General features: G+C 41.8%; 1 protein-coding gene across 3 annotated transcripts in view; it reads right to left on the bottom strand.

Annotated features, from left to right (window-relative positions):
- Positions 1–15,628: 15,628 nt before the first annotated feature.
- The window catches only part of LOC147899640 (calmodulin-binding transcription activator 6-like), a 102,373-nt gene continuing 91,737 nt past the window's right edge, over positions 15,629–26,264 (bottom strand). Inside the window, exons 11-13 of one of the 3 annotated variants that reach the window (XM_087377979.1) lie at positions 16,836–17,126; positions 16,587–16,677; positions 15,629–16,500 (exon numbers count right to left, since the gene is read on the bottom strand). In XM_087377979.1, coding sequence (XP_087234105.1) covers positions 16,615–16,677; positions 16,836–17,126 — 354 coding nt within the window. In that variant the 3' untranslated portion in view covers positions 15,629–16,500; positions 16,587–16,614. The remainder of the gene's footprint in view (positions 16,501–16,586; positions 16,678–16,835; positions 17,127–26,264) is intronic. The other 2 variants (XM_087377981.1, XM_087377980.1) reach the window with 2 other exon arrangements.

Here is a 26,264-nt window from a genome sequence, read left to right as displayed (position 1 = left end):
ATGCAAGAAAAAGTTACCCATTTGTTTGATGGATAGGTTTCCATCTATGTTATTACTTTAATTCTTGAATAAGCTTTCATATGTGTTAAGCCATTAGTCAATCATTTGAGAGTATTTGGCTATCTTACTTATGATGATGATTCCAAATAAAGTCAATTATAAGCTTGACATCAAATCAATCAAGTGTGTATTTATAGCAATGATATGCATCTTGAATTTGATGATAAGAAATCAATATTTGACTTTTCTAGAGAAACTAACTCCTAAAAATTGAGGTATTGGATATGCATCTTGATCATGATGATAAGAAATTGATATTCTCTAAATTGGAATTGGTGAAGAAGTTTGAATATTTGGTTAACCTTAGCATACTCCTCTCTGTTTATTAGGTTGCTCTTCTAGGTTACTCATTGCCCCTTCCTTTGCTTCATGATGTTTTTTGTATTCTATCACCTTTTTCTCTCAACTTGATACAACATAATTCTGGTTATTCTATCATTACTTTTCAAATTGCTTTAAAATTTGAGGAGCTTTAAAAGCAAGAATTATAACCCACATTGGAAGGGGATTAGTATTGCATAAATCTACTACTATTCAAGAGTCTTATTTTGCAAAATTTATGATGGTTTAGTAATAGTCCAAAAAAATTCATGAGTCTTACTTTTCCTCCCCCTTTTGGTATGTTTTGAAAAGCTTTGAAAGTGGAATCTATAGCCCACATTGCAAAAATCCATCGTTGTAATAATCTCTTCATTTGGATTTTTCCCTTCCTCTTTCTTTTTTGTTTGACCACTTTCCCTCTCTTCTGTCATTTTCCTCCTTGCCCCCCTCCCCTTAGGTGCGACCTTGTGTTTTGAAATTTGAATGCTGCTGAGAAACTTGCATCAACTCTTCTCTTGTTATTAAAAATTTTTATTAGATTTTGTCAGAGTTACATCATTATATGAGCTCACCAAGAAGTAGGTGAAGTTTCATAGAATGAAGACCAAGTTCTAGAATATAAAGAAGTGAAGGACCACAATAACGACCATCGTATGATAGCAAACATGGGTGGCTATTTTTCATGTACATGTGGATGCATTAGGATTTTACTTGTGCAACCAGAATGATGCTTGGATTACTCAAGATATTGGGTAAGAAGGATGGTGATGCCTCCTAAATGCATTTAAAGTACCACCAAGTGGAAAGTCCTCAGCATGGTTTATAGTGTTAAGAAATTATTGCATTATCTACTTGGAAATCCATGTATCTTTCCTTTTAGTCTTCCCCAAAGAAAAGAACTCTTATTAAATCTTGAAAATCACCCATACAAATTAATAAAACCAAAAGGTGCTAATCATGGAAAAGAAAATTAAAAAATTGGTTGTCACAAAGACTCAAGCCTGTATCCAAAGAACATAGCTCATTGCCTAGGGACTCCTTGTAACAGGGGCTAATAACCAAGGTGGTGGTCTCCAGTAAATACCTCTCGCCGTGATGGGTAAAAAATGCATGCATGCCAAGCCTTGTAGAAATGCTCTCGCCTTTCAGTTGTCTCTCTAAAAGATGAGTACTACACTCCCAGATGACACACAAGGTGAATATGATGTTCTACCAGATGGCGAGATGACGATAGTTGCTTAGGAGAGCTAATGGGCCTTCCATGGCCTCCCATCACCTAATTGCAGTAGGTGACCAAATGTTCCAACCAATGATGAAGATGGACATCGTCTCCCATACACTAGCCTTTGGTGATGTCAAAGGGGGCACTTGAAAGGGAGGCAATGCATCAAGTGCCTCAATTCTAGACATATTCTAGGCCCAGATCTTCTATGCTAGAGATATTGGATCAATGGAGAAAGTGTGCCCCCCTGTGAGCCACACCACCATCCCCCATGTGAAATCTTGCTGCATCTACTATGTGCTGGCCACAATCCTAAAAGCAACTCTCCATATCCTCTATGCTGTTGAATAGCCCCAAAGGCAGCGAGGGATCATCTCTAACACTCTGTTTGTATAACAAAGATATTTGCCAATCCACCTGCATCTGCTCCAACCAAGGAGCAATGGGAAAGTCTCCATATGCCACCATCCAGAAGAAAAATAATATCTTTCGTGGTCTCATGATAGTTTGGACAAGATCCAATACAAAATCTTGTGCCACACTCTCTCTAGCACAAGGGCAATCTACTACTCTACTGAGATATGAATGCCCACCTTGACCTCTCAAAATCCACCAAACTCACAGGCCCCTACTCCTCCTCCCAATGAATCCGGAGCCTCAACCCTAAGAGACTTGCTGCCTAGGAGTGAAGAAAATAAACAAGAGCTTTGTAATAAAGAGAAAGAGGAAGGAAGCAAGGGGACAGCCCTGCCAAATCGAGCCAAAAATGGAGAAGCCTTCCCATTGTGGCCATTGATAAGCATTTGATTGGCACTCCCTACATACATTGACGAGACCCCATGAATCCATGTATCTAAAAGGCCCATCGTCTACATAGTAGCCCTTCAAAAAACACCACTGAGAGACCACTCTACCCTATTGTTAGCCTTCAAAAATCCTAAAGCAAGATCACGATAGGCTGAGACTCCTCATGAGCCCAATCCAATCACATCCCAAAAGGTGAAGATGTTGTCCAGGATGCTAGGATCCTGAGTGAAACCTATCTGCTTTGTCATGGATAATATCGATAGGTGTAGCCTCAACCATAAACTCAAGACCTTGGCTAAGATCTTGTAGGGAGTATCCAACAAGGAGACCGATCTCCACTAACAAATATCTAACATGTCCCCCCCCTTCAAAATCAAGAAAATATAGACTCTACTCAAGGACTGAGGAAGCAATCTTGAGTCTAAGATCTCCTAAGAAGCCAACCAAAGTAGGGTGGAGATATGCTACCAAAAGCTTTGAATGAAGGTAGGAGTCAAGCAATCCTCCCTGAGCACTTTTGAGGCAGAAGGGCCTTGAGGGCCTCCTAAAGCTCCTCATCAATGAATGGCACCTACTCAAGCTTTACAAGACCACTATTGAAATCTGATCCCATATTGCCTCTCGAGCTATAAGAATCGAGGGAGATTCCTCTTAAAACTCAAATAGTTGCCGATAGAAGTCTATGGTCAACTCAATAATCTCTTGTGGATCCATGTGCGATTGACCCTGAGCAGCTCTCAATCTTTGAAACTAAAACTTGTTTGATGGGGGCCAGCGGTCTAAAAGAATTTTTTGGTCATCTTGTCTCCTTACTGAACCCATCTAGCTAAAGAGGAGTGGTAAGAGAACTTAGCTCGTTAGACGTCCATGGAGTAAAGATCAAGCCTCCCACTCTCATAGTGGTCATTCATCCACCAAGAACTTGGATCCTGCTCCTTGAGTCTCTGTATGGATGCTAAAACCTATCTTTAAGTTAGAGCTCTCTCTCTCTCTCTCTCTCTCTCTCTCTCTCTCTCTCTCTCTCTCTCTCTCTCTCATTCTATAGAGCATGCTTCTGACTTAAGGGCCTTGGACTAGAGCTTCATACTGCTCCTCTACACTATATTTGCCACCCAAGTAGCCCAACCATCCTCAAACACACCCTCTCGATGTTGCCAAATCACAGCCATTGCAAGATGCACCTCCTCTAGTAGAACATCTGGGATGTGAATCCCCCTATGAGGGGGGGTCCTCAGTGAGGCTGCTTTGAGTGAAGCACGATTGAAGGGTGATCTAACATTGTAATGTGCCCCCCTATGCATCCAACATAAAATCTGTCAAGGCTCTCTAGCAACCCATTATGCCTCCTCTGCCCGAATGAAAAAGAAGGTTGCTAGGGAGCTTGAAGAACTCCACCTCTCTCCACAAATCCCAGACACTGATCATGAATATGGACTACACCCATGTACTCATCTTTGCTGCTGGCATCTCAAAAGAAAGAAGCTCCTCCATGTTTGTCCTTTGCAAACTCTAGGTTATTGAAATCTCCTCCAACAATCCAAGAGTCAACATCTAGGAGGCACTCCATCAACCGACTCCAAAAAGCAAGGTGGTGCTGTTTGCAAGCTAGTGCGAGCTAGTGCGTACACGTTCAAGATCCCAATTGCTCACCGAGATACCCATCCAAACTGCTAGTCATGTGGTAAGCCACAAACATATGGGGCCACCGCTTAGGAAAGTGAAATACCAAACCCTCCATTTTGACCTACTACGGGAGGCCACACCTTCGAGTTTCTACTTGGAAGAAAGTAGCGATGGTGACCAATGAGTGACACCGAAAACATATGCTCTTGAATGAGAAGAAAGTCCACTATGAATCAGAAGCTGCGGATGCTATCATGCATGGGTGCATGTTCCAATTCACCATTGTCTATCTCATGGGGAGGAGGAGAACTGGGCTCTCCTATGAGTGGGAGCATCCACTACAACCATAGATTTTGTGACTGTGAAAGGAGATTGGAAGGACGGTAGCTTGTATTTGTTCGACAACATACCAAGGGCATGACGAGCTCTATGCCAACCTTTCGAGCTTGATGCATCATGAAGGAGACGTTTGCCCCAAACTTGTCAATGCACTACTGGAGCATCCAGTAAGTTGCCTAAGTGACCTGCACCTTAGGCTAGAAGGGAATCACTTCGAATGCCATGTCTACGCTTGGTCGCTATGCGGTGAAGCCGAGCTAAAAGGTAGCTAAGTCATTGTCGGTGAGCCACAAATCAATCCCCTATGACCCCATCCACTCCTCCATCATGCGATACATCTACTCTCCCATCATGAGATCAAACAGTGAGATGGGGTCCACTGCTCCTCTCTTGTGGAGGCAAAATGAAACCTGTAGAAAGGGCGCGAGTGGGGAACCAACCACACTCATAACCACTAAATAATTCCATCATCCAAGCCTCCAAAACTCCCTTGATAGGGATTGTCCAGGGTGAGGCCTTGGACTTGGAAGTTGCGAGAATAAGCCTCCTTTCCCTGATGCCTTCGAGTATTCTATGTCCTATAAAGGGAGTGGGACTGGGTTGTAGGTGAGAGGAGGAAGCCATAGCCTAGGGATCAAGAGACCTCATAGCTCCCAATGATCGAGATGACTAGGAAGGATAGTATTCATCCTTTTGACCTTTTTTTAAATACACTTCCTTAAATTTAAAACATGAAAAATGAAGCATCAATCTCAATCGCATCCATATTAGGGTATGTAGAAATTCAATAGATGTGATAAAGACAGTCACACAAAGAAACAATGTGCTCAACTCGGAAAGCCAAAGTATTGTGTGCATTATGAAAGCATACGGTTAGTGAAAAGGGCTACTAGATTTTATAGAAGCGTTATCTTAGAAAAAAACAAAAAAACATAAATGCTATAGCCTCATTGGTGGTCAATTGTATAAGTAGGATGCACTTATGTGATGGTGTTTACTCCATGAAAGGTATGTGGTACTTAAACAAGGCACATCAGCATCTTGCAAGTGGTTATTTTAATAGTAAGTACAATACTGCAAGTCAAACTATGATGGAGAATGCTCCTCCGAGATTCCTGTTGACTTAGCACAAAATGCAACATCTACCAAAGAACAAAAAAACCCCTTCCTCAAGATCACATTCCATTTCAAAGATAGGCTTTAGATTTCTTGAGACCATTCAAGCAGGTGGCTCAATCGACACAAAACAAATACATAATTGTGGCTATTGACTATGCCACTAATGTTGAGGATCGTGTAAACTGCACCATAGGGTTATGGGACAAATCCTAACCGTAATCCCGAGGGGTTGATGTATATATTCCTATTTTCCTTGGCATACAAGTTAATGTACAATTAGTCTATCTTGTGTGCACTCCTCTCTCTCTCTCTCTCTCTCTCTCTCTCTCTCTTCCACGTGCATTATCATGATACCAGAGCTTATGATGCTCACAAGCCCTTGCATCTTGTCAAGGCATTAAGCCCTCCTTGTTCAAGGCATCCCCATCTTCAATCTGAGATCTTTAAATGAGAAAGTTGAAGTTTGTGAGAGCTCTTCTTGGAGAGTTTCCTTCTAGAGAGAGTTCTTTAGTTTCCATTTGAGAGAGTTCTTCATTTCTTTCTTCAAAGTTCTGTGAGAGAGTCATCATTAGGTTCGTCTTGGTTTCTTTGCAATGGAATGAGAGAATCCTTCTCATAAGGTCCTATTGAGAAATCTTTTGTGTAAAACATTAGGTTCGTCTTGGTTTCTTTGCAATGGAATGAAAGAATACTCCTCATAAGGTCCTATTGAGAAATCTTTGGTGTAAAATAGAGGCACAACAAGAAACGGAGGCACTCCAAAGCTACACTATGGGAAAGAAGGCAACAAAGAGGTGACCAGCATCAACAAACCAACTTCTGCCCGCGTTCCGCAACGTCATTTTGTTGGTCATCTGCAGCTGCTGCCCAAAGTCTTCTTCGTCTAAGTGGCTGGTAGCAGCCTATTGAAAGACTCCTACAACCATGCAAGCTTGAGCAACAACTACAGCGACGCAAACAACAAGAAATGCTCGGTAGCCCTTCTACGTGACGGACTAGCAGTAGCCCACCGGACTTCACACATAGTGACATAGCATCCACGCCATGCAACCACAGCCTCTCCAACAGACGCAGCAGACTCAAAAGCTGCAATGGAGGCGCATCCAAAGAGCCGACTTCAACAAGACGCCTCGCCATAGCCACGCCTAGCCAACAACGCTTGCAACAAAGCTCCTACAACATTGCACATGAGTTGTAGCCTCCTCTTGCATATTCGGATCTTCTCTCTGTCCCGTTTCTGCGAGGAGTACTCAAAAGTGTCCTTTCCTTGGATTCCATGCTTTGTCAGACCTCCTGATAGCCCACCGGTCTAAAGAAAAGCCGCCGGAGATCTGATGGGTGTGCTCCTACAGATACTTTGCTCTTTCAAAGTTCCGATAGACAATAAGCCATCGACCACAGCAGCAAACAACAGTTTATACCAAGCAACCAACAACGTAGACTACAAAGTGACGCCCTCATAGTAGACATAGCAAGTAAGTGCCATACACCGAATCAGCTTGCGACTCTCAACACGACAAGTGAAGTTGTTCCGTGGATCTATGGCAGGTTGGAGAGATCTGTCTAACCTCTCTTTAATCAATTTCTCTCACTACCCTGTCTCTCTGCCATGTTACAGATAAGCTCTGAACCTGCTTACGTCTAGCTGACTTTGGGTTTGGAGAGTGGTTAATTTCTGGCCACCTATCTACTAGGCACCACATTAGCACCTGATCTACCACATCATCACTCCACGTGGTAGTGCCACATCATCATTGCCACCTCACTACCAGCCACATGGTAGTGCCATGTCACCAATGCCACCTCGCTGCTTGCCACCTCACCTGACACGTGACAATGCCACTCATAGTGCCACCTCAACTTCAGCCCAATGTGCTCCAGCATATGCACCCACAATCCATATCATCAGTGCACCCACGTCGTCATTTTTGGGCCTCTTGTGATCAAAGTTTGACCATTCTTTCGAGAGCCATAACTTTTGGTCCAAGTGGGATTTGGAGGAGCTCAAAAAAGCAAAGTTACTCGGCAGCTTGAGCTCTACGCGGGGGTCACCTCAGATTTTACATTTGGTATTTTCACTTTGTAATATTTGCTGAAACCTCTTCTTTTGATTAGATCGCATTCTCTCCAAATCCTCTCCAAACCCAACACATAAAATAAATCAAGATAAATTTTATTTTGCTAATTTTTATCTCGATCGACATGTGGACTAGTTATAGGACTAGCTAGCTTGGATGAGGCAACTCCAAAACAAGCAACTGAAGCCGTGCCTGAAAATTCCCGATTAGTTCCCACTCGGTGTCAGTCTTGGTAGAACCTATCATCGATATTCACATCAGAGATATCAATACTCGTTCCATCCTTTGACTGAGGGCAGATTCACTCTTGTTGAGTCACTTGGCAGTTTGGGTTACTAATTCAGAGAAGTTACACCTATTTTCACTCACTTGCCACCCTATAAAGCCAGTAGTTGACTAATTGGCATTGGTTCTTGCACTACTTCTTCAAGCCTTGGAAAGCCTCTCGCTATTACTGGAACTTAGTTGCTATTTGTATACAGGCTTTGATTCTTGGTGCACACCACATAACATGGTGAAATCACATGATGATGTCATATTTTTGGATCAGAGTAGCAAGCTTGATGATAACAACTATGGCAATTGGAAATTCAAACTGTTGAACATTTTTAAGCTAAAGGGCTTGTGGGACATTGTCATAGAAGATAAAAAGAGACCCAAGCCTACCTCGACCACTCTTATCGTCATAGATCAATAAAGCAACAAAAAAGAGTGGGATACAAAGGCCTAGCCTGCATTGAATATCATCAACTTCAGTGTGAAAAAATATGATTATCCCTCTTCTTTGTGGTTAGACCTGAGCTGTACTTGCTTGAAAGACTTTGCAAAGAAGATACAATGCCAACAACATGTCACATATTCTCTTGTTGGAGAATTGGCTGAACAACAACCCAACGCCTCCAAATAAATCAGGTCTAGATTTTTTACTGACCTAAGCAGTCAGCTCACATCACTCGGACAAGAGGTCAAAGAAGAGAGACTAGTCCAACTTGCAATCAATGGACTAGGACTAGATTATGTGATTGCGTTAATAACTCGAGACACACCTCGATCATATCAACTCATGTAAGACATGCTCATGCAGGAGCGTTTGAGACAGAGTCTCAAAATAGATTCGAAGAATCAAGACACTGCCTTCATAGTAAGAGGAGGTAGAAGAGGGTCATACAGGGGAAGAGGCAAGAATTTCAGATGCCCTAACAACCAAGGAAAAGGTCAGTACCACGGCAGACAGTCTCCATCTTCATCGACTCAAAATCAAGCTCCTCTTGCCCAGAGGGGGATATGGAATTCTAGAGGTAGAGGCAACACTGGAAGAGAAGGAAACCAAGAAGTACTCCTAGATGAGAGGGAAATTGCAACTATTGTGGCATCCCAAGCCATTGGGAACCAGAATGTAGAAAGAAACAAGGGGATTTAGCGAATGCAAGCCAATCAAACAAGTCTCACAACTCTTGTCGAGGCAACAATCATCAATGGTAGTCCCCCCACTATGCCTATGATGAAGACAGCTCTCAAGTCTATCAACACAAAGTTCTCATATTGCAGTATGCTTAATCTGAGAAGTCCACAACTCAGACACAGAAGGATGACGACACATGGTGATTTCACTCGATCATCATCGGCTCCAACGAACATCTCATCTTAGAAGCTAAGAGTCAGCTCTCCTCAGAGTTTGACATGAAGGATATGGGAGCTCCATGGATTTCTTGCAATAGAATATGGAGAGATGACACTTGCATCACATATTCACAGGGCAAGTACACTCGAGGGTACTTAAGCAATTTGATCTACATGACTGTCAGCCATTCCCTACTCCTATGGAATGCAATATTTGGCACCTTCCTAGCTTTAGATCCTCTAAGCTCATGCAGAATCCCAAGAAGACTCACCTCCTTACAGCAAAGAGAGTACTCAGATACCTTCATGGTACATGGGATCATGGACTACACTATGCCAGGTCATGCAACTTACACTTACATGGATACATAGATGCTAATTGGGTAGGAAATGTAAGATGACCAAAGATCCACCAAAGGATATTGCTTCAGCATTCGCTCCGTAGCCTTGTCATGGCAAAGCAAGAAGCAACTAACGGTAGCATTGTCTTCTACTGAAGTAGAGTATAGGGGAGCCACCAATGCAACATGTGAAGCAATTCAGTTCAAAACACTTCTTTCAGAGATTGAGATCCTTTCTGGAGACCCTACTATGCTCTATTCAAATAATATGAGCAGCATCCAACTGGCAAAGAATCTAGTGTTTCATGCCAAAAGAAAACACATTGAAGTGCATTATCAATTCATCAGTGAGAAAGTTATCAGTGAAGAGATCAACTTGCTACATTGTCAGACCCAAGAACAAGTTGCAGCCATTTTCACCAAGCCACTTTCCCTTTACAAGTTTGCCCAATTTGTAAATGTATGACAATTTTCCTGATATTAGTTCTCTTTAGTAAAGATTGTACTTTACAATCATTTGACCATAGATTTCTTATTCAATAAGTATTCTCGACCAATTCATGTAAAATCCCATGAACAATCATCCCTCTCTAACAACAGATTTCTTAAATATCTCAAAGGTAGAGAAGGCTATGATTTAAAACATGACAACTTATTAGATCTCAACTCTTAAGAATACACAATGTTGATTGAAAGAGTAATGTGGTTGATAGAATAAATTTTCATACAACCTTCCATTATTAGTAGCCTTGCCTTGGCAAACAAGAAATAACCAACTTTTGCCCATCATCCACTGAATGGAAGTCGTCTTCAACAAGTATGGATGCACTATGAGAGAGTTCTCGAGTCTTGGATCCATCATTGCTCAGGGTGTCAAGATTGGAAGAATGTTCAAGCTTTCTTCTACCATTCCGACCCAGAGAGCCCTAGCAACTCAATATCAGAGTCACGATGCCTATTTGAGTATATTGCGACACAAGAAGTATGGTCACCTGAACTTTAGAAGCCTTGTATCCTTCAAAAAGACAAACGTGAAACTGACCTATGGGGTCCGACTTCTATGCAGTTTCTTAACAAGGCTTTATACTTCATCACCTTCATAGATGATTAATCACGGGAGACATGGATCTATTTCTTGAAACAAAAGGTGATGCATTGAACACTTTTAAAGACTTCAAAGCCTTGGTGGAAAAGCAGACTGTCAAGTAACTAAAGGTACTCGGTTGTGACAATGGTGAATACAAGTCCATAGAGTTCAATGCCTTTTGCAAACATTATGGCATTACATGTCAGTTCACATGTAGATATACTCCTCAACAAAATGGACTTACTGAAAAAAAGAACATGGTGATTGCAGAGTCATCTAGATGCATGCTCGATGAGGAGAATATTTTGAGATAGCATTGGGTCCAAGCATGTGACATAGGAGCCCCACTGCTTCATTGCAGAACATGACACAAGAAGAGGCATTCAAAGGAACTAAACTTTCTTATGCTCATGTCCCCGATCCACTTAGGACTAAACTTGAGGTCAAGCCAATCAAGTGCATTTTTCTCGAATATGTTGCAGAGTCGAAGGCATACCAACTCTATGATCCAGTTAATCAAAAATTGATTATATCTAGGGATGATGAGGATTCATCATACTTTTACAATCCAACTACAATTTCGACTCCGCAAATGCGAGCAGCTCCAATAATACAATAGATTTCTTTGCCTACAGAGTTAGATAGTATGTAGTCCACAATGACCACTCAGAGTAAAAGCAAAGAGAAGGTCCTTGACATAGTAAATACAGCCACTACCACAGTCATCACTCATATCCTTGAGAATTCTACTTCCAATCTCAAAAGATCTACTCGTGATCGAACGGTAATCTGAGAGATGGACCTATAAGAGTAAGTATGCATTCATGGCCAAAGTGATGGAATTTGATGAGTCGACCTACTTCAAAGATGCAGTGCAAGTCCCTGAGTGGCAACATGCAATGAATGAAGAGTACAATGCTCTTCTCAAGAGCTAGACTTGGACCTTGACAGATCTTCCTACACAACAGAAGCCCATAGGATGCATATGGGTTTACAAAGTCTAACTCAACTCAGATGGAGAGGTTGACAGATACAAGGCCAGGTTAGTAGCCAAGGGATATCCCAAGAGTATGGTATAGATTATGAGGAGACCTTTGCACCCGTTCCGAAAATGACCCACTGTCAAAACAACCATAGCTCTTGTAGGTCACTTTCATTGGCCCATCCACCAGATGGATGTGAAGAATGCCTTCCTCAATGGGTTTTTCAATGAGGAAACCTACATGATACAACCTTCAAGACATGCTATTAGTGGGATGGAACACAAGGTTTGCAAGTTGCGAAATCACTCTATGGTTTCAAACAGGCTCCTCATGCATAAAATGCAAGAGTTCATCATCAGTTTCTCACATTTGGTTTTCAACCATCAAATTTAGATCCATCTCCTTACATCAAAAAGACTAGAGAAGACATCCTTCTTGTAGTGCTCTATGTTGATCACTTGATCATCATTGGCTCCAACAAACATCTCATCTTAGAAGCTAAGAGTCAGCTCACCTCAAAGTTTGACATGAAGGATATGGAAGAACTCCATGGATTTCTTGGGATAGATTATGGAGAGATGACATTGGCATCACATATTCACAAAGCCAGTGCACTTAAGGGTACTTAAGCAGTTTCATCTACATGACTGCAAGCCACTCCCTACTCCTAGGGAATGCAATATTTGGCACTTTCCTAGCTTCAAATCCTCTTCAATATAGGCAGCTCATTGACAGCTTGATATATTTGACAATCACCAGGCTTGACATCTTATATGCAGTTGGTGTGCTCAGTTCTAAGCTCATGCAGAATCCCAAGAAGACTCACCTCCTTGCAGTAAAGAGAGTACTCATATACCTTCATGGTACATGGGATCATGGACTACACTATGCCAGGTCATCCGACTTGCACTTCCATGGATACATAGATGCTGATTGGGTAGGAACTGTAAAATGACCAAAGATCCACCAAAGGATATTACTTCATCCTTAGCTCCATAGCCTTGTCATGGCAAAGCAAGAAGCAACAAACAGCGGCATTGTCTTTCACCGAAGCAGAGTATATAGGAGCCACCAATGCAACATGTGAAGCAAATTGGTTCAAAAGGCTTCTTTCAGAGATTGAGATCCTTTCTATAGACCCTACTGTGCTCTATTCAAATAATATGAGCAGCATCCAACTGGCAAAGAAACTAGTGTTTCATGCCAAAAGAAAACACATTGAAGAGCATTATCAATTCATCCGTGAGAAAGTGCTCAGTGCAGAGATCTACTTGGTACATTGTCAGACCCAAGAACAAGTCTTTCACTGAGCCACTTTCCCTTGACAAGTTTTCCCAGTTTGTAAATGTATGACAATTTTCATGACATTAGTTCTCTTTAGTAAAGATTGTGGTTTGTAATCATTTGCTCATAGATATCTTATTCAATAAGTATTCTTGACCAATTCATGTGAAATCCCATAAACAATAATCCCACTCTAACAAAAAGATTTCTTAAATATCTCAAAGGCACAAGGCTATGATTTAAAACATGACAACTTAATAGATCTCAACTCTTAAGAATACACAATGTTGATTGGAAAAGTAATGTGATTGATGGAATGAATTTTCATACAAGCTTCCATTAGTAGCCTTTCCTTGGCAAACAAGAAAATAACCAACTTTCACCTATCCTCCGCTGAAATAGAATACAAATTATTAAGAATTTCTACATGTGAAACACTATGCCTTTTAAGAGAGCCTACGACTACAAAGAACAATGTTTCATGCTTGACAAAGCACATTAAGATGCATTGTTATTTTATCATAGAAAAAGTTCTCAATGGTGAGATAGATGATGTTTATCTTCTAGAACTTAAGCAAAAATATTTACCAAGCCACTTTCCCTTAACTATTTATATTGACTTGGTACTTGTGAAGTTTCCAGTTAAACGTTGAAGTTAACAATGGTTAAGTTGTACTTTATATTTGTACTTTTATTGCATCATATGCTCATAATTTGATTTTCATATAATATGCAATACTTTTTTTTCAAAAAGAATAAAATCAGAACATATGTTTGTAAATCACCCTTTATTTACCTAGGAGGGGGGTTTGAATATATATTTCCTTGCACCAGTGTACTCTCAAGACAACTAATAGGACCAAAGAAAGCAATCCTTATCTACTAATGTGCTGTGGCACCAAGTGTGCTCCCAATGAAACTCGACTTCTATAGGGGTCATTGCTTACGCATCTTTAAGGAGAGATACATTAATCCACCAAGGTATACTCATGTCCACCTCCCACATTCACTAAGGATCTCTATTGGACAGTTCTATGTTTCATCACAACCTGACTCTACATTGACAGTGGATGAGCTAGAATACAAACAATTCCAACATGTTTAACATGACAAAGATAAAATCACGACCATATTGTTTCAATATGTATTCTTTATGAAATGGCTTTGTTCAATATGCCTCAAAGTGTGTAATACTTCTCTTTCAATCACTTGTTTTATACTACTATGCACTTCATTATTTCCTTTACATAGCAAAGTTTTGCATCTCAAAATACATTGGAAATCGCAGAACTAAACCTATGTTTTCTTGCAAAGAATTTGAATCTCCATTTGTGTGTTATGTGTTGCCAATATGCAAAGAGCGATTACGTATATGAAAAGTCTAATTGTTAGGATCATTCTCATTACATCCATAATAGATCATCTATCTAGCTATATATATATATATATATATATATATATATTCCTAACCAAATTTAAGACACATCATAATATAAGTAAAACTAGCCCCCAATACAACAATCCATTCACCAAGACAACATCGCACAAGTTGAAATGTTGGCATTGAACGTGTCAAGATATATACTCAAAAACATTGCCCTAAGTGCCCATGACCCCATCATTGCATTTGGAGAAGATTTGAATTGCTTTCCAAAGAATTTGAAGCATTCAGAACTAAACCAAAAATGTACGCTTCGTTTGTTCATAGCTTTTGAATAATTACACTTTCCTTAAAAGCATTTGCTAAATGTACATATCACCAAGTCAAGAAGCCCTCTATATAATCGCACGACTTTAGAAATCTGTACAACCATAATTACACTTTGAAGACACATGATTTGCATCCAAACGTGTTTTGAATTTTTATACTATCATGCTGAATGAAGGGGGTGTAAGATAATGGCTAGCATAGACTTTAGCAATCTTGTTTTCTCTAAACATCTTTAACCATGGATGTAAGCAACAATATCACCTTCATGAAATAAAATAACACAAAATGTCAAAAGCTTAGCTAATCGAACTACCCCCTCTTTAGTGATAGAAGTGCCTCACTCTACTAAAGCTTGTATTCCTATCTTTAACATGGATTGCACATGGTCCAAAATGACAACCTACCTAGGATTTAGTAATGTGCGGTGAGAAAGTGTATTGTAAGTGAAACCTTCCTATTTAATAAATTCCCATCACACAAGCTTCTACTTGCAACAATCAATCAACAAATTGAAGCTTTCCTTTTAAGTACTCCATGTAAATTTGTGTTGACTTAGCCTTCTCTCCACCCAATCTTTTGTGGTGAGAAATGTTTCTGATAAACCATGTTACCGCAATGCATTTCCCTTTAGTAAAAATTTGTGAACCTTGCAATGACAATCCTTGCCATGACATTCCCCAATGTAATCTAAATAATTAAGCCAAGCAATAACATCTTCGCATGGTAGCTTGCAACAGTTTGGAACAAAGCTTGTACCAACATGAGCATATAAGCAAGTGGATAGGAGCATTTAGCCAACAACTTCAACACGTTTGGTAAATTGAAGAAGCTCGCCACCTCAAAATGAGAAAATTGCCAAGGCATAAATTGAGGACCCCTGAAAACATGGGACATAGAACGATTTGAGGCACGGGAGAATTCAGTTAACATACAATGAAAAAATACAAGGACATATGCAATGGCATGCTGAGCCAGACCAACGTCCAAAGAACATGCCATTGTTAAAGGGTATGGATGTCTTCTTTATTGCCCTAATGCATGCATATAGACAAATGTGCACGCATATTTACACTTAAATATACATAAACATATTTCTATGCAGGCGTACAAACCTGTACACGTGTACGCATTATATAAACATATATATGCATCTCACTGACATTCGTTCTTTGATTCAAAATAAATATCTATCTATGAAAAGGATACATACATACATGAATGCATGCATGGCTCGTATATCTGTCTACCCACCCTATCTATACAAGGACGGCTAATAGTCCTGTCCGAACCATTGCTTTAAAAAGAAGATAAAATAGGCCATATATAGGTTTTCAAGGCTGTTTTATATCTCGGATAACCCACTCTCGAAGATCCATTGATATTGGTAATTCAACTTCTTTTTTGTTCGACCACTCACTTTGAAGTAAATATTATGAATGTGTAAGGATAACACGCTGATTCCATCCATCCATATTCTTCCTTTTGTACTTTACTTCCCTTTTAACTGAGCAAAATTGAACCCCTCTTTTATCAGATACTGTTTCCAGCATATTGTAGAGGTGTTTACCAGCCTTGCCAGCCTTTCATATCCCAAATCATTAAAAACCATGTTTGTGGCCTCAAAACTATCCAATGAATTCCATTTGATAGCACAGCCATTGAGAAATGTAAGAGATAATAAAGAAAATACATATTATGACAAATATTGCTACCACTGTACAAAAAGAATCAACCTCTTCCACTGACCTCTAGCTTGCCCAGTTTACCAGTCCTTTGCTGCTGTAACATGTTACATGTTTAAAGTACAACTGACTTCCATATGCTGTATAAACACCATTATTTACACATTGCTTCTTTCCCAAAACTCTCACCTAAGAAGAAAGGATCCCATCATTGAAATGAACCCTGCAACAACAAACAATATGAGTATAGTTAAACAATTATAATTCGAAGAGTTTAGAAACTACAGCTCTGTGGATTCAGGAACTTACATCCACAACTTCAAACCTTAGCCATAAATTAGTGTTCCTCAAGGCAGGGAGCACTGGGAGCGTTCCATCCACTGTTATTGAGTTTGGATTCCTTTTAAAGAAAACAGTAATTTATGTTCAGAAATGAGCGAATTAAGACAAAACAGATTTCGTATGTAGGACAAATACTGCCTTGAAAAGAAACCAAGCAAAACAGCAACAGGATTGCTGCAAATTGTCTTTTCCAAATGGATACTTGAGAAAATGTACCTTGGCCTGTTTGAAATTCTCAAGCATTCGCCTGTACTGTTGTCTGGCCAATCGTGATCTAACCATGGTTTGAACACGTATAACAGCTCTATCCAGAGATTCTTCAGCTTGCATTCTGCCTATCTTCAAGAAATCATCATTGCCATAACCTTCAACAGACACCTCCTCTGCCTGGAAACCCCGTAACCCTTTTCGTCTATGCCTCCATCGCAAAATTGCCTTTTCCAAGACTCCAACAGACCAAACTATTTTGTAGTACTGTTTCCGAGCTTGATGCATTCTGAAGTAAGCCTGTAGAAGAACACTTACTGATTTTTAATACTATTTTGATTGAAGAAAAGAGTGGCAGAAAGCTTATGACAAAAAGGATCAACAAAACAGTGGGGGCATGCAGAGTTTGTTCTTCGTCTCCAATGGAATGTAGGCTCTGTATGTTCGTATTTCAGAATTGTTTGGGGGAGCAAAAGTTTGTATTTCATTAACATTCTCACAAGATCAACGACTGTCTGAGAAAACCAGTATGTACAATGTAGATGACACCAAAATAGGAAAGCCTAAATGCAAACTGGGAAAAACATGTAATGAATTCCAGAAGACTTAGACCTGCTTGGGATGCTGGCCCTGATCCAGGAGAGAATGTGACAAAGGGGGACCGGGTGGGTGCCAGGTCCTTATATGGGGAAAAATACTGGTCAGGTTTTTTATGTATGGCATCTCTTGGAAAGTCACGATGGGCTTATGAAAGGAAAGAGGCGATGATTTTGTCTGAGGCTGAGGAGCCAAAAGTATAGGAAAGTGAGGCTGCCTCTAAACAAGACCAATATTTGATAAAAACTGATACAAAGTGAGCCAGGTACACGGGCCCAGCCAATTGCAACAGAAAACATTAATAGGAAAGGAGGCAGGAATACAGGTACCAAAGCAGTTTCATGAACTCCTAGGAGTACGAGGAAAGAACTGGAGCTAGCCTGTAAAAATTGTTGAGGTAAGTGAAGTCAATAGAGTGACTAAAGCCTCTATTTAGACTGCTTTAGCTTAGAAAGGTATGGGTTTAAGTTCAAGAAGCTAGCTCCTCTGCCCTTGCAAAAGCAAAAGGAACTTGATGGCAAAGCACCTTTATTTCAGACCCATCCTTCTTTATCTTACCTGTATCTTTCATCTAATGTGTAGATTTGCATAAAAGAAAACTACATGCAAAGTTACTGTCAATACTGGTCAAAGTTGCAGCATATTCTACCTCTCTCTTTCTCTCATAAGGAAGTAGTGTGGTCAACTATGCTTTAATATCAGCGAGTGGACTCAGCTGGATAGCTGCATTTACCTTCTTTGATTTTACTCGACTCAAATCACAGACCATCACAGCTCAGCCTAATGTGAGAAAATGGAAGTGAGGTGCACAACGGTCGCTGAACCCCTGTATTCAGAATAAGAGGCTGAAATGAAGTACAAGGGTACAAACCCTAAAACAATAGGGTGTAACCCTAACAGGGCAGTTAAGACACATACAAAAAACTAACTCAAGCACAAACAGTGCTTACGAGGAAAACCCTTAATAAGGAAAAAAGTGCCCCTAACCATATTACTAACCTAACATTGACCATTGCCTTCACATTTCCAACACCACCCTACAGTGACAATGTCCCCATGTACAGGGTACGATCTCAATCACCAAATGGGAACAAGTTTGTGAGAGGGAAAGAATGAGGGAGTGGAACAACGGGGAGAGAGTGAGAGAGGGGAGACACAAAAGATGTGGGTGTGAAGTGTTGAGCCACACCACAAACTCATAGGTTTTATTAGGAGTAGGTTTTTCACCCTATGACTGTCTTAAGACAATCATAGGCGTCATATCTTTAATAAAAGGGTGGCAATGTGCCTTTACCCCAACAACCTCCCACCTAAAGGCCAATGTGCCTAAAGGGGAGAAAAGAATAAAAATTACAGCAATATACAGTTACTGTATACAAGACCATAAAATAAGAATGGTCTCATCCTAATCCCATGATGTGGCGGCAATGTGCAAACCGCTCTGTAGGCAAGCTCTTAGTGAGCAAATCTGCAGGATTATCATCAGTATGCACCTTCACAAGCTCAAGTCGCTTGTCTTCCAATACCTCCCTGATGAAATGGTATTTCACATCTATGTGCTTGGTCTTTTGATGAAAGACCGGGTTCTTTGCCAACATGATAGCACTCTGACTATCACAATGCAAAACTGGCATATCTCCTGTAATGCCCAAATCTCCCACCAGCCGAGTAAGCCATATTGCTTCCTTGCAAGCCTCAGTGGCTGCAACATATTCAGCTTCAGTGGTTGACAGTGCAACGCATTTCTGCAACCGAGACACCCATGATATAGCACCTCCTGCAAATGTGAAAATATAACCCGTAGTAGATTTCCGGTTATCTGCATTCCCTGCATAGTCTGAATCTCTAAAACCATGCACCAATGCATCCTGCCTACCATAGCATATGCACAAGTCTTTCGTACCCTTGAGATACCTCAAGACACCTTTCACTGCTTCCCAGTGCCGCTTACCTGGATTTGCCATATACCTGCTGATGACTCCCACCGCAAAAGCAATATCCGGACGAGTGGCAACCATGGCATACATCAAAGAACCAACTGCAGATGCATACGGAACCTTGGCCATTTCAGCCTTATCATCATCTGATCTGGGGCTGTCCTTACTGCTGAGTTTTAAATGTGGAGGCAACGGGGTACTAATAGACTTCCCCCCTTCCATTTTAAACCTCTGCAGTACTTTGTCAATGTACTCCTTCTGTGACAGAAACAAAAGTCCCTTGGACCTGTCACTAGTAATCTGCATGCCAAGAATATGGTTTGCATCACCCAAGTCTTTCATGTCAAAAGACTTATGCAGTTGTTTCTTCAAAGCACTAATCTCCTGCTGAGATTTACTGGCAATCAGCATGTCATCCACATATAGAATGAGTAGCATCAAACTGCCATCCTTTGCCCGTTTGGTATACAAGCAATGATCGGTCTCACACCTATGATACCCTTGGGACTGCATGAAGGCATCAAACTTCTTGTACCATTCTCTTGGCGCCTGCTTGAGTCCATACAAGCTCCTCTTGAGCTTACACACAAGCTGCTCTTTCCCTTTAACAGCATATCCCTCTGGCTGACTCATATAGATCTCATCATGGAGATCTCCGTGAAGAAAAGCAGTCTTCACATCCATCTGACATAAATCCATGTCCTCACGAGCAACAAGAGCTAACACTGCTCTCAAAGTAGTCATCTTGACTACAGGGGAAAAGATCTCATCAAAGTCAATGCCCTTCTCCTGCTTAAATCCCTTGGCAACCAATATGGCCTTATACCTCGGTAAAGCATTTGAATCCACTTTGACTTTGTAAACCCACTTGCATGGCAAAACCTTTCTGCCTACAGGTAGCTGCACCAAGTCCCATGTATCATTTTGAAGTAGGGAGTCCATTTCAGATTGCATGGCTTTCTCCCACTTCCTTTTCTTTGTTCTTCCCATAGCTTCCTTGAAGCTGGAAGGCTCACCACAATCTGTCAGCATGATAAAATCAGCCACATTATTGGCTCCTGGAACAAACCTGTCAGGAGGCCGTTGTACACGGGTGCTCCTCCTAACAAAATGTTCCGGATTAGGCTGCTGTCTAGCCTGTTCGTCATGCATGACGAGTGGCTGTACCACCATATTTGGCTGTTCTACAGCCCCATTTGTTGGCATATCCAGTGGTGCATCATTGGCAAAATTGTCTGGCTGATTTTCAGCCTGTATACCCTCTTGAACAGGGTTATCTACAGCAGCCTGCTGCTGCATATTGATGGGCATTCTTTGCTGTCCGACATCATCATAAACAACCCTCCTGTATTCCACAGTTGCACAGGTTCTTTGTGTACACTATCCTCTTTAAAGATGACATCATTGCTGCGTATAATCTTCCGTTTGACGGGATCCCATAGCCTGTACCCCATTTCACCTTCGTCACCATAACCCATAAACATGCATCTGGAAGACTTTGGCTCCAGTTTGGTGCGCAGTTCTTTGCGTATATGAGCAAAGCACTCGCAGCCAAACACACGTAAGTGCTTATATGAAGGTGGCTTGCCAGAGCACACCTCCTCTGGCACTTTCAACTCCAAAGCCTTGTTCGGCGACCTGTTAATTATGTGAACTGCTGTTTGAACGGCTTCTGCCCAAAAGCCATGGGGCAATGCAGCATAAGACAACATACATCGAACCTTTTCCTGAATAGTTCGATTCATCCGCTCACTCACACCATTTTGAGATGCATTATGAGGGGCTGTGAGTTCCTGTTTAATGCCCTTAGCTTCGCAAAACTGTACAAAAGCATGTGACACATACTCACCCCCATTATCGGATCTGAGGCATTTCAGCCTGCGACCTGTCCGATTCTCAACCCGAGCGACAAACTTCTTGAAAGCATCTAAGGCATCGCTTTTATGCTTCAAGAAATAGACCCACACTCTGCGTGTGGCATCATCAATAAAAGTAATGAAATACTTTGCACCCCCTAGTGATAGCTGTGGCATCTCACACAAATCAGTGTGCACTAGATCAAGCGGTGCTTTATTTTGGGGAGTTCTCCTCTTATGAGGAGTCATAGAATGCTTGCCAAATATGCAATGATCACAAGTAGGCAAATCTGAAAATGAAAGAGACCGCAGATAACCCAAGCGTGACAGTTCTTGCATTCCTTTAACGGACATGTGTCCCAACCGGCTATGCCACAATGAAACCTTTGGCAGCTCGGTTATGGCAACAACATGATTACCTACACTGGAAACATAAAGAGGGTACAAGGTATCACTCTTATAACCCTCAGCCACTACAACCTCGCCATCAGTAATCACCCATTTGGAATCCCCAAATGTGGTGTGGTAACCACTGTCATCCAACAAGCCAGTGCTAATCAGATTTTTCTTGATTTGCGGCACATGGCGAACACCATCAAGCATAAATACGCGTCCATCAGGGAATACTATCTGTATACTGCCAATCCCTGCAATCTGACATGCATAGTTGTTCCCAAGGTGAACAACTCCATGAGTACCTGTGTAGGAAGTAAACCACTCCCTATGAGGAGTAACATGAAAAGAAGCACCTGAATCCAAGAGCCAGGTGTGCATGTCATGGCCATCAATAACCAATGTATGTGCAATTACAGCAGAAGAGCATAAAACATCATGCCTGTCACTTTCACTGTCTTCTGCTGCAACATTCACTGCATCCAAGTCATCTGCCTTGGCCTTGCCTTTGCCTTTGCTTCCACTGCCTGCATCCTTTGCCTCAGCCTTCTTGGCTTTCTGATCCCGTATAAACTTGAAGCACTTAGACTTCACATGTCCCTTCTTGCCACAGTAAAAGCATTCAATATCCTTTTTGCCACGGGACTGACTGCGGGATTTGGACTTGCTAGCAGATCTCCCCTTCTGCTGAGTCCTACCTCTCTCCTGTACCTGCAAAGCATTTGAAGACTTGCTGCCCGCATTATTCTTCCTGCTCATCTCCTCCATAAGGAGAGAGCTCTCTACATCAGCATACATAAGAGTGACATTTGAATTAGACAGGGTGGTCTTGAAAGTGTCCCAACGCTCAAGGAGGGTACACAACAAGAAAGTAGCCTTCAACTCCTCATCAAGGTTCAGTCCCTGTGCAATCAGCTGTGTAAAGATGGCATTGAACTCACTCAAGTGTGAGGTCATAGCTGTACCTTCCTTCATGCGAAGATCAAGCAGCTTCTTCAACCAATAAACCTTACTGGCTGAACTCTTTTGGGCATACAACTCTGCTAGCCTTTGCCATAGGCCATAAGAGGTCTTTTCAGCCTGAACATTGAACACAAGAGAATCACTGAGAGTAAGCATGATAGCAGCCCTAGCGGACAAATCTAGCTCCTCCCACTCATCATCTGACATCCCAGATGGCTTGACACCCTTCACCCTTATGGGCTTAGAAATCTTCTTTAGCAGAAGTACATTCAAACACTGTTCTGCCCATAATGCATAATTGTGTGCCCCTTCCAATTTCTTTTTATTCAGAATTGATGATTCACTTCCCCCTGATGCCATATCAGATAAGGAAAGTACCTGACTCCCTGTAAGTCAAAAAATGACTAAATAAAATTCTGATTTCTCAGAAAAACCTGCTCTATCAAGAGCCAGGAGCACTCACAATAGTGCTGTTTTTACTGTCAAAAAAAAATCTGCAGCAAAACAGAAGATTTTCCCTCCAATTACTATACCTTCTGACACACTTTACCGTGCTCAAATAGGCATAAAACAGTTACTGTACCTTCTGACACACTTTACCGTGCTCAAAACCTGCTCTATCAAGAGCCAGGAGCACTCACAATAGTGCTGTTTTTACTGTCCAAAAAAAATCTGCAGCAAAACAGAAGATTTTCCCTCCAGTTACTGTACCTTCTGACACGCTTTACCGTGCTCAAATAGGCATAAAACAGTAATTTCAGAATGCTGCAGCTGTTCCACAAGTGCTTTATCAGTGCATCATCAGCTGACGAAGCACAAAACACTGCTGTCCTGGACACTTCTCCCACCTCAAATGAGGTATTGCACTGATTTTATATGCATAAACCACTTATCATGCACTGTTTTGTTCACTGAAAAGAGGCTCCAGACACTTCAGCCTGTCACAAGCCTGCAACAGAGAATGGGACAAATCCCAAGCAATCACCCTTCTGCCAAGGGGATAAAAGACATCTGAGGGTCTCAAACAGTAACTCAGGTGCTCACAAGCAAAATCTGGGCAAAAGCCCCTTGATTTGACACCTGTACCAAGTGAAAAACACCTCAACACGGAGGTAGCATACAAAATACAGCACTCTCCTGGTACTTTCACCTGACAATGTGATGCATACACGGCCCTGTGTACACAGTAACAACACAGATCCCAACGTACAAACACTGAAGAGGAAATCTTTTGAGCACTGTCAACGATGGACAGTTAGGGACCGAGTAAACTCGATGCGCCCTGGCCAAGCGTGGCTCAACTGAGATTTTTCAAAGTGTCGTACACAGAATGTGACCTGCAAGAAATGTCACTGAATACACTGCGGAAACAAGACCAATGTGGGCACCCTGGCTCCACACTGCCTCAAGGCATACATTGCATAAACTTCGTGCTGCTGCCCGCGCGCGCTGCCTGCTCTACCCGCTGCGCTGCCTGCGCGCTGCCCCACTGTGAGCTCGCTGCTGAGGGCACGAGGCCCGAGGGGATAGGGAGGGATAGAGGGAGAGGTAGACAGGAGTGGAGAGGGAGAGGGAGAGGGAGAGGGAGAGGTGAAGGCTCTGATACCAGTTGAGAGGGAAAGAATGAGGGAGTGGAACAACGGGGAGAGAGTGAGAGAGGGGAGACACAAAAGATGTGGGTGTGAAGTGTTGAGCCACACCACAAACTCATAGGTTTTATTAGGATTAGGTTTTTCACCCTATGACTGTCTTAAGACAGTCATAGGTGTCATATCTTTAATAAAAGGGTGGCAATGTGCCTTTACCCCAACAGTTTGAAGCTGCAGAAAGACTCAAACTTTACTTGAGTTAGTGCCTTGGTGATGAAGGCACATGGTGGAGAGAGAGAGAGAGAGAGAGAGAGAGAGAGAGAGGGTAGGCTAGGGAGAGAGAGAATGATACTCAAATAAAGACATAATGGAAGGGAAATGAAATAGCAAGAACAATGAACCAAAAGGAACTCACATGACCAAAAGGCTTGATACTTGATTGATGTGACAAGTGATGAGTACAGCTCTCTTATAGAGTGCACACACAAAAGATACCACTATGTATATGGGATAATGACACGTGGCATCCATAGGACACTCTAAACTAAAACACACACAAAACACTCACTTTGACTTCATGTTCCAACACCCCTCCATGAAGGAAATGTGAGGGACTACTGGAATGGAACCAAAAATAGAACATGACAATGATGGAGTCTAGTGCTCTGTGCAATGTCAGAACTAGACATGGCTCCCATGCTAACTCAGAGGCTGAAGTCTGAGCATGGTTCAGAGGTCGGACTGAGCACTCTCATGGCTTTACGTCCCAACCATGACTCAAAGGCTCATGTCTCAGCATGAATGCATGACCAACTCAAAGGTCTAGGGGACCAATTCATCAACATCCTGGAACTCGGCCAGGCCTGATAAAAAGACACATCAAAGACAATACATGGCTCCCACAGTACATCCCCTCCTCGCTCCAGGGACTAATGAGGGACATGGAGCCATACACGACGAATATATAATCAATACATCATTTTCGGAGGACTATCCAAGGCAGAGAACCTTTATTGACTCAACATACATAACTTATTTGCATTTATTCAGGGGGACATCCAAGGCAGAGTACCCTTAGGCACTCGCACAATAAAAAATGTAGATCTCTCGGAATGAGAGATGTTCCCCGAACACAAGTGTGCACATCCCTCGTATCAATTATGTGTTGATGAAGATCATGGCGAGAATGTCTCTGAAGATATGTCGATGTCGGCCATGGGAGCAGCTACTCACCAAGGACAATCAGCCCCATGACTCTCAAAACTGGAGATGTTGAATTACCAAGGTCAGGTTGGAAACTTCAAATTTGGGCAATTATGCCCAAGAGGGACAAATTTCCGAAATGAATGTACAATATAGTGATGAAATTACAAATTTTTTATGAAATCCCCAAATGTCTACATGCACGAGACTTCAATACATCTCAAGGAATGCAAAAAGCACAAAAGCCCTAAATTTTGAAAATTAGGGCTCAAACTATTTTGGGGCTTTTTAAAATCTCTTGTATCAGAGTGTTCCTACAGCACTCAAGAACCCTCAGGGCTTGATATCACCAAACAAATTTGAAAATCACAGCAGAAATTGCAGATGGCTTTTTTTATGGTTTCAGAGACTGTAGGGCAGGAAATCGGTCTATGGGCAAGGCCGGCTGTTTCTAGACGCATGTAAGGATGAATGGTGGCTGAATCTGGGCAGGTCATGAGAGCTTCTGATCACAAAGAGCTTCATGAGCACGCAGATCACGAAGAGCTTCTGATCTCGCGACTGACTGGCAGCTAGAAGCTGTTCGACGCTGCAACTGCTCATTGTGGGAGCTGGGTGTGGAGCTTCAGGAAGTCTAACTGATCATGAACAGTGGATTGGAGGCGACGGGCAGCAGTAAGTAGCTCATTGACTACGTCTGATGCATCATTCCCACACTTGAATGCCGTTTGAAAACAGCTCGTCAATCTCTGGACATCTTCTCCACTCCTTGTTGGTCCATAGCAAATCGTTGCTTCACCAAGTTGCTAGTTGTGCCTTGCTACAGTAAAGGAGATCACTATGATGGCGACCTGAACACCTACGCCACTAGGACCACGGATTCTTCCTTAACGAACACGA

The sequence above is a fragment of the Dipteris shenzhenensis genome, chromosome 8 (genome assembly GCF_047967505.1).
Source record: "Dipteris shenzhenensis isolate YYH24624 ecotype China chromosome 8, Dip_SZ_1.0, whole genome shotgun sequence".
Classification (NCBI taxonomy): Eukaryota; Viridiplantae; Streptophyta; class Polypodiopsida; order Gleicheniales; family Dipteridaceae; genus Dipteris; species Dipteris shenzhenensis.
This window is presented reverse-complemented; position numbering and strand designations above follow the sequence as displayed.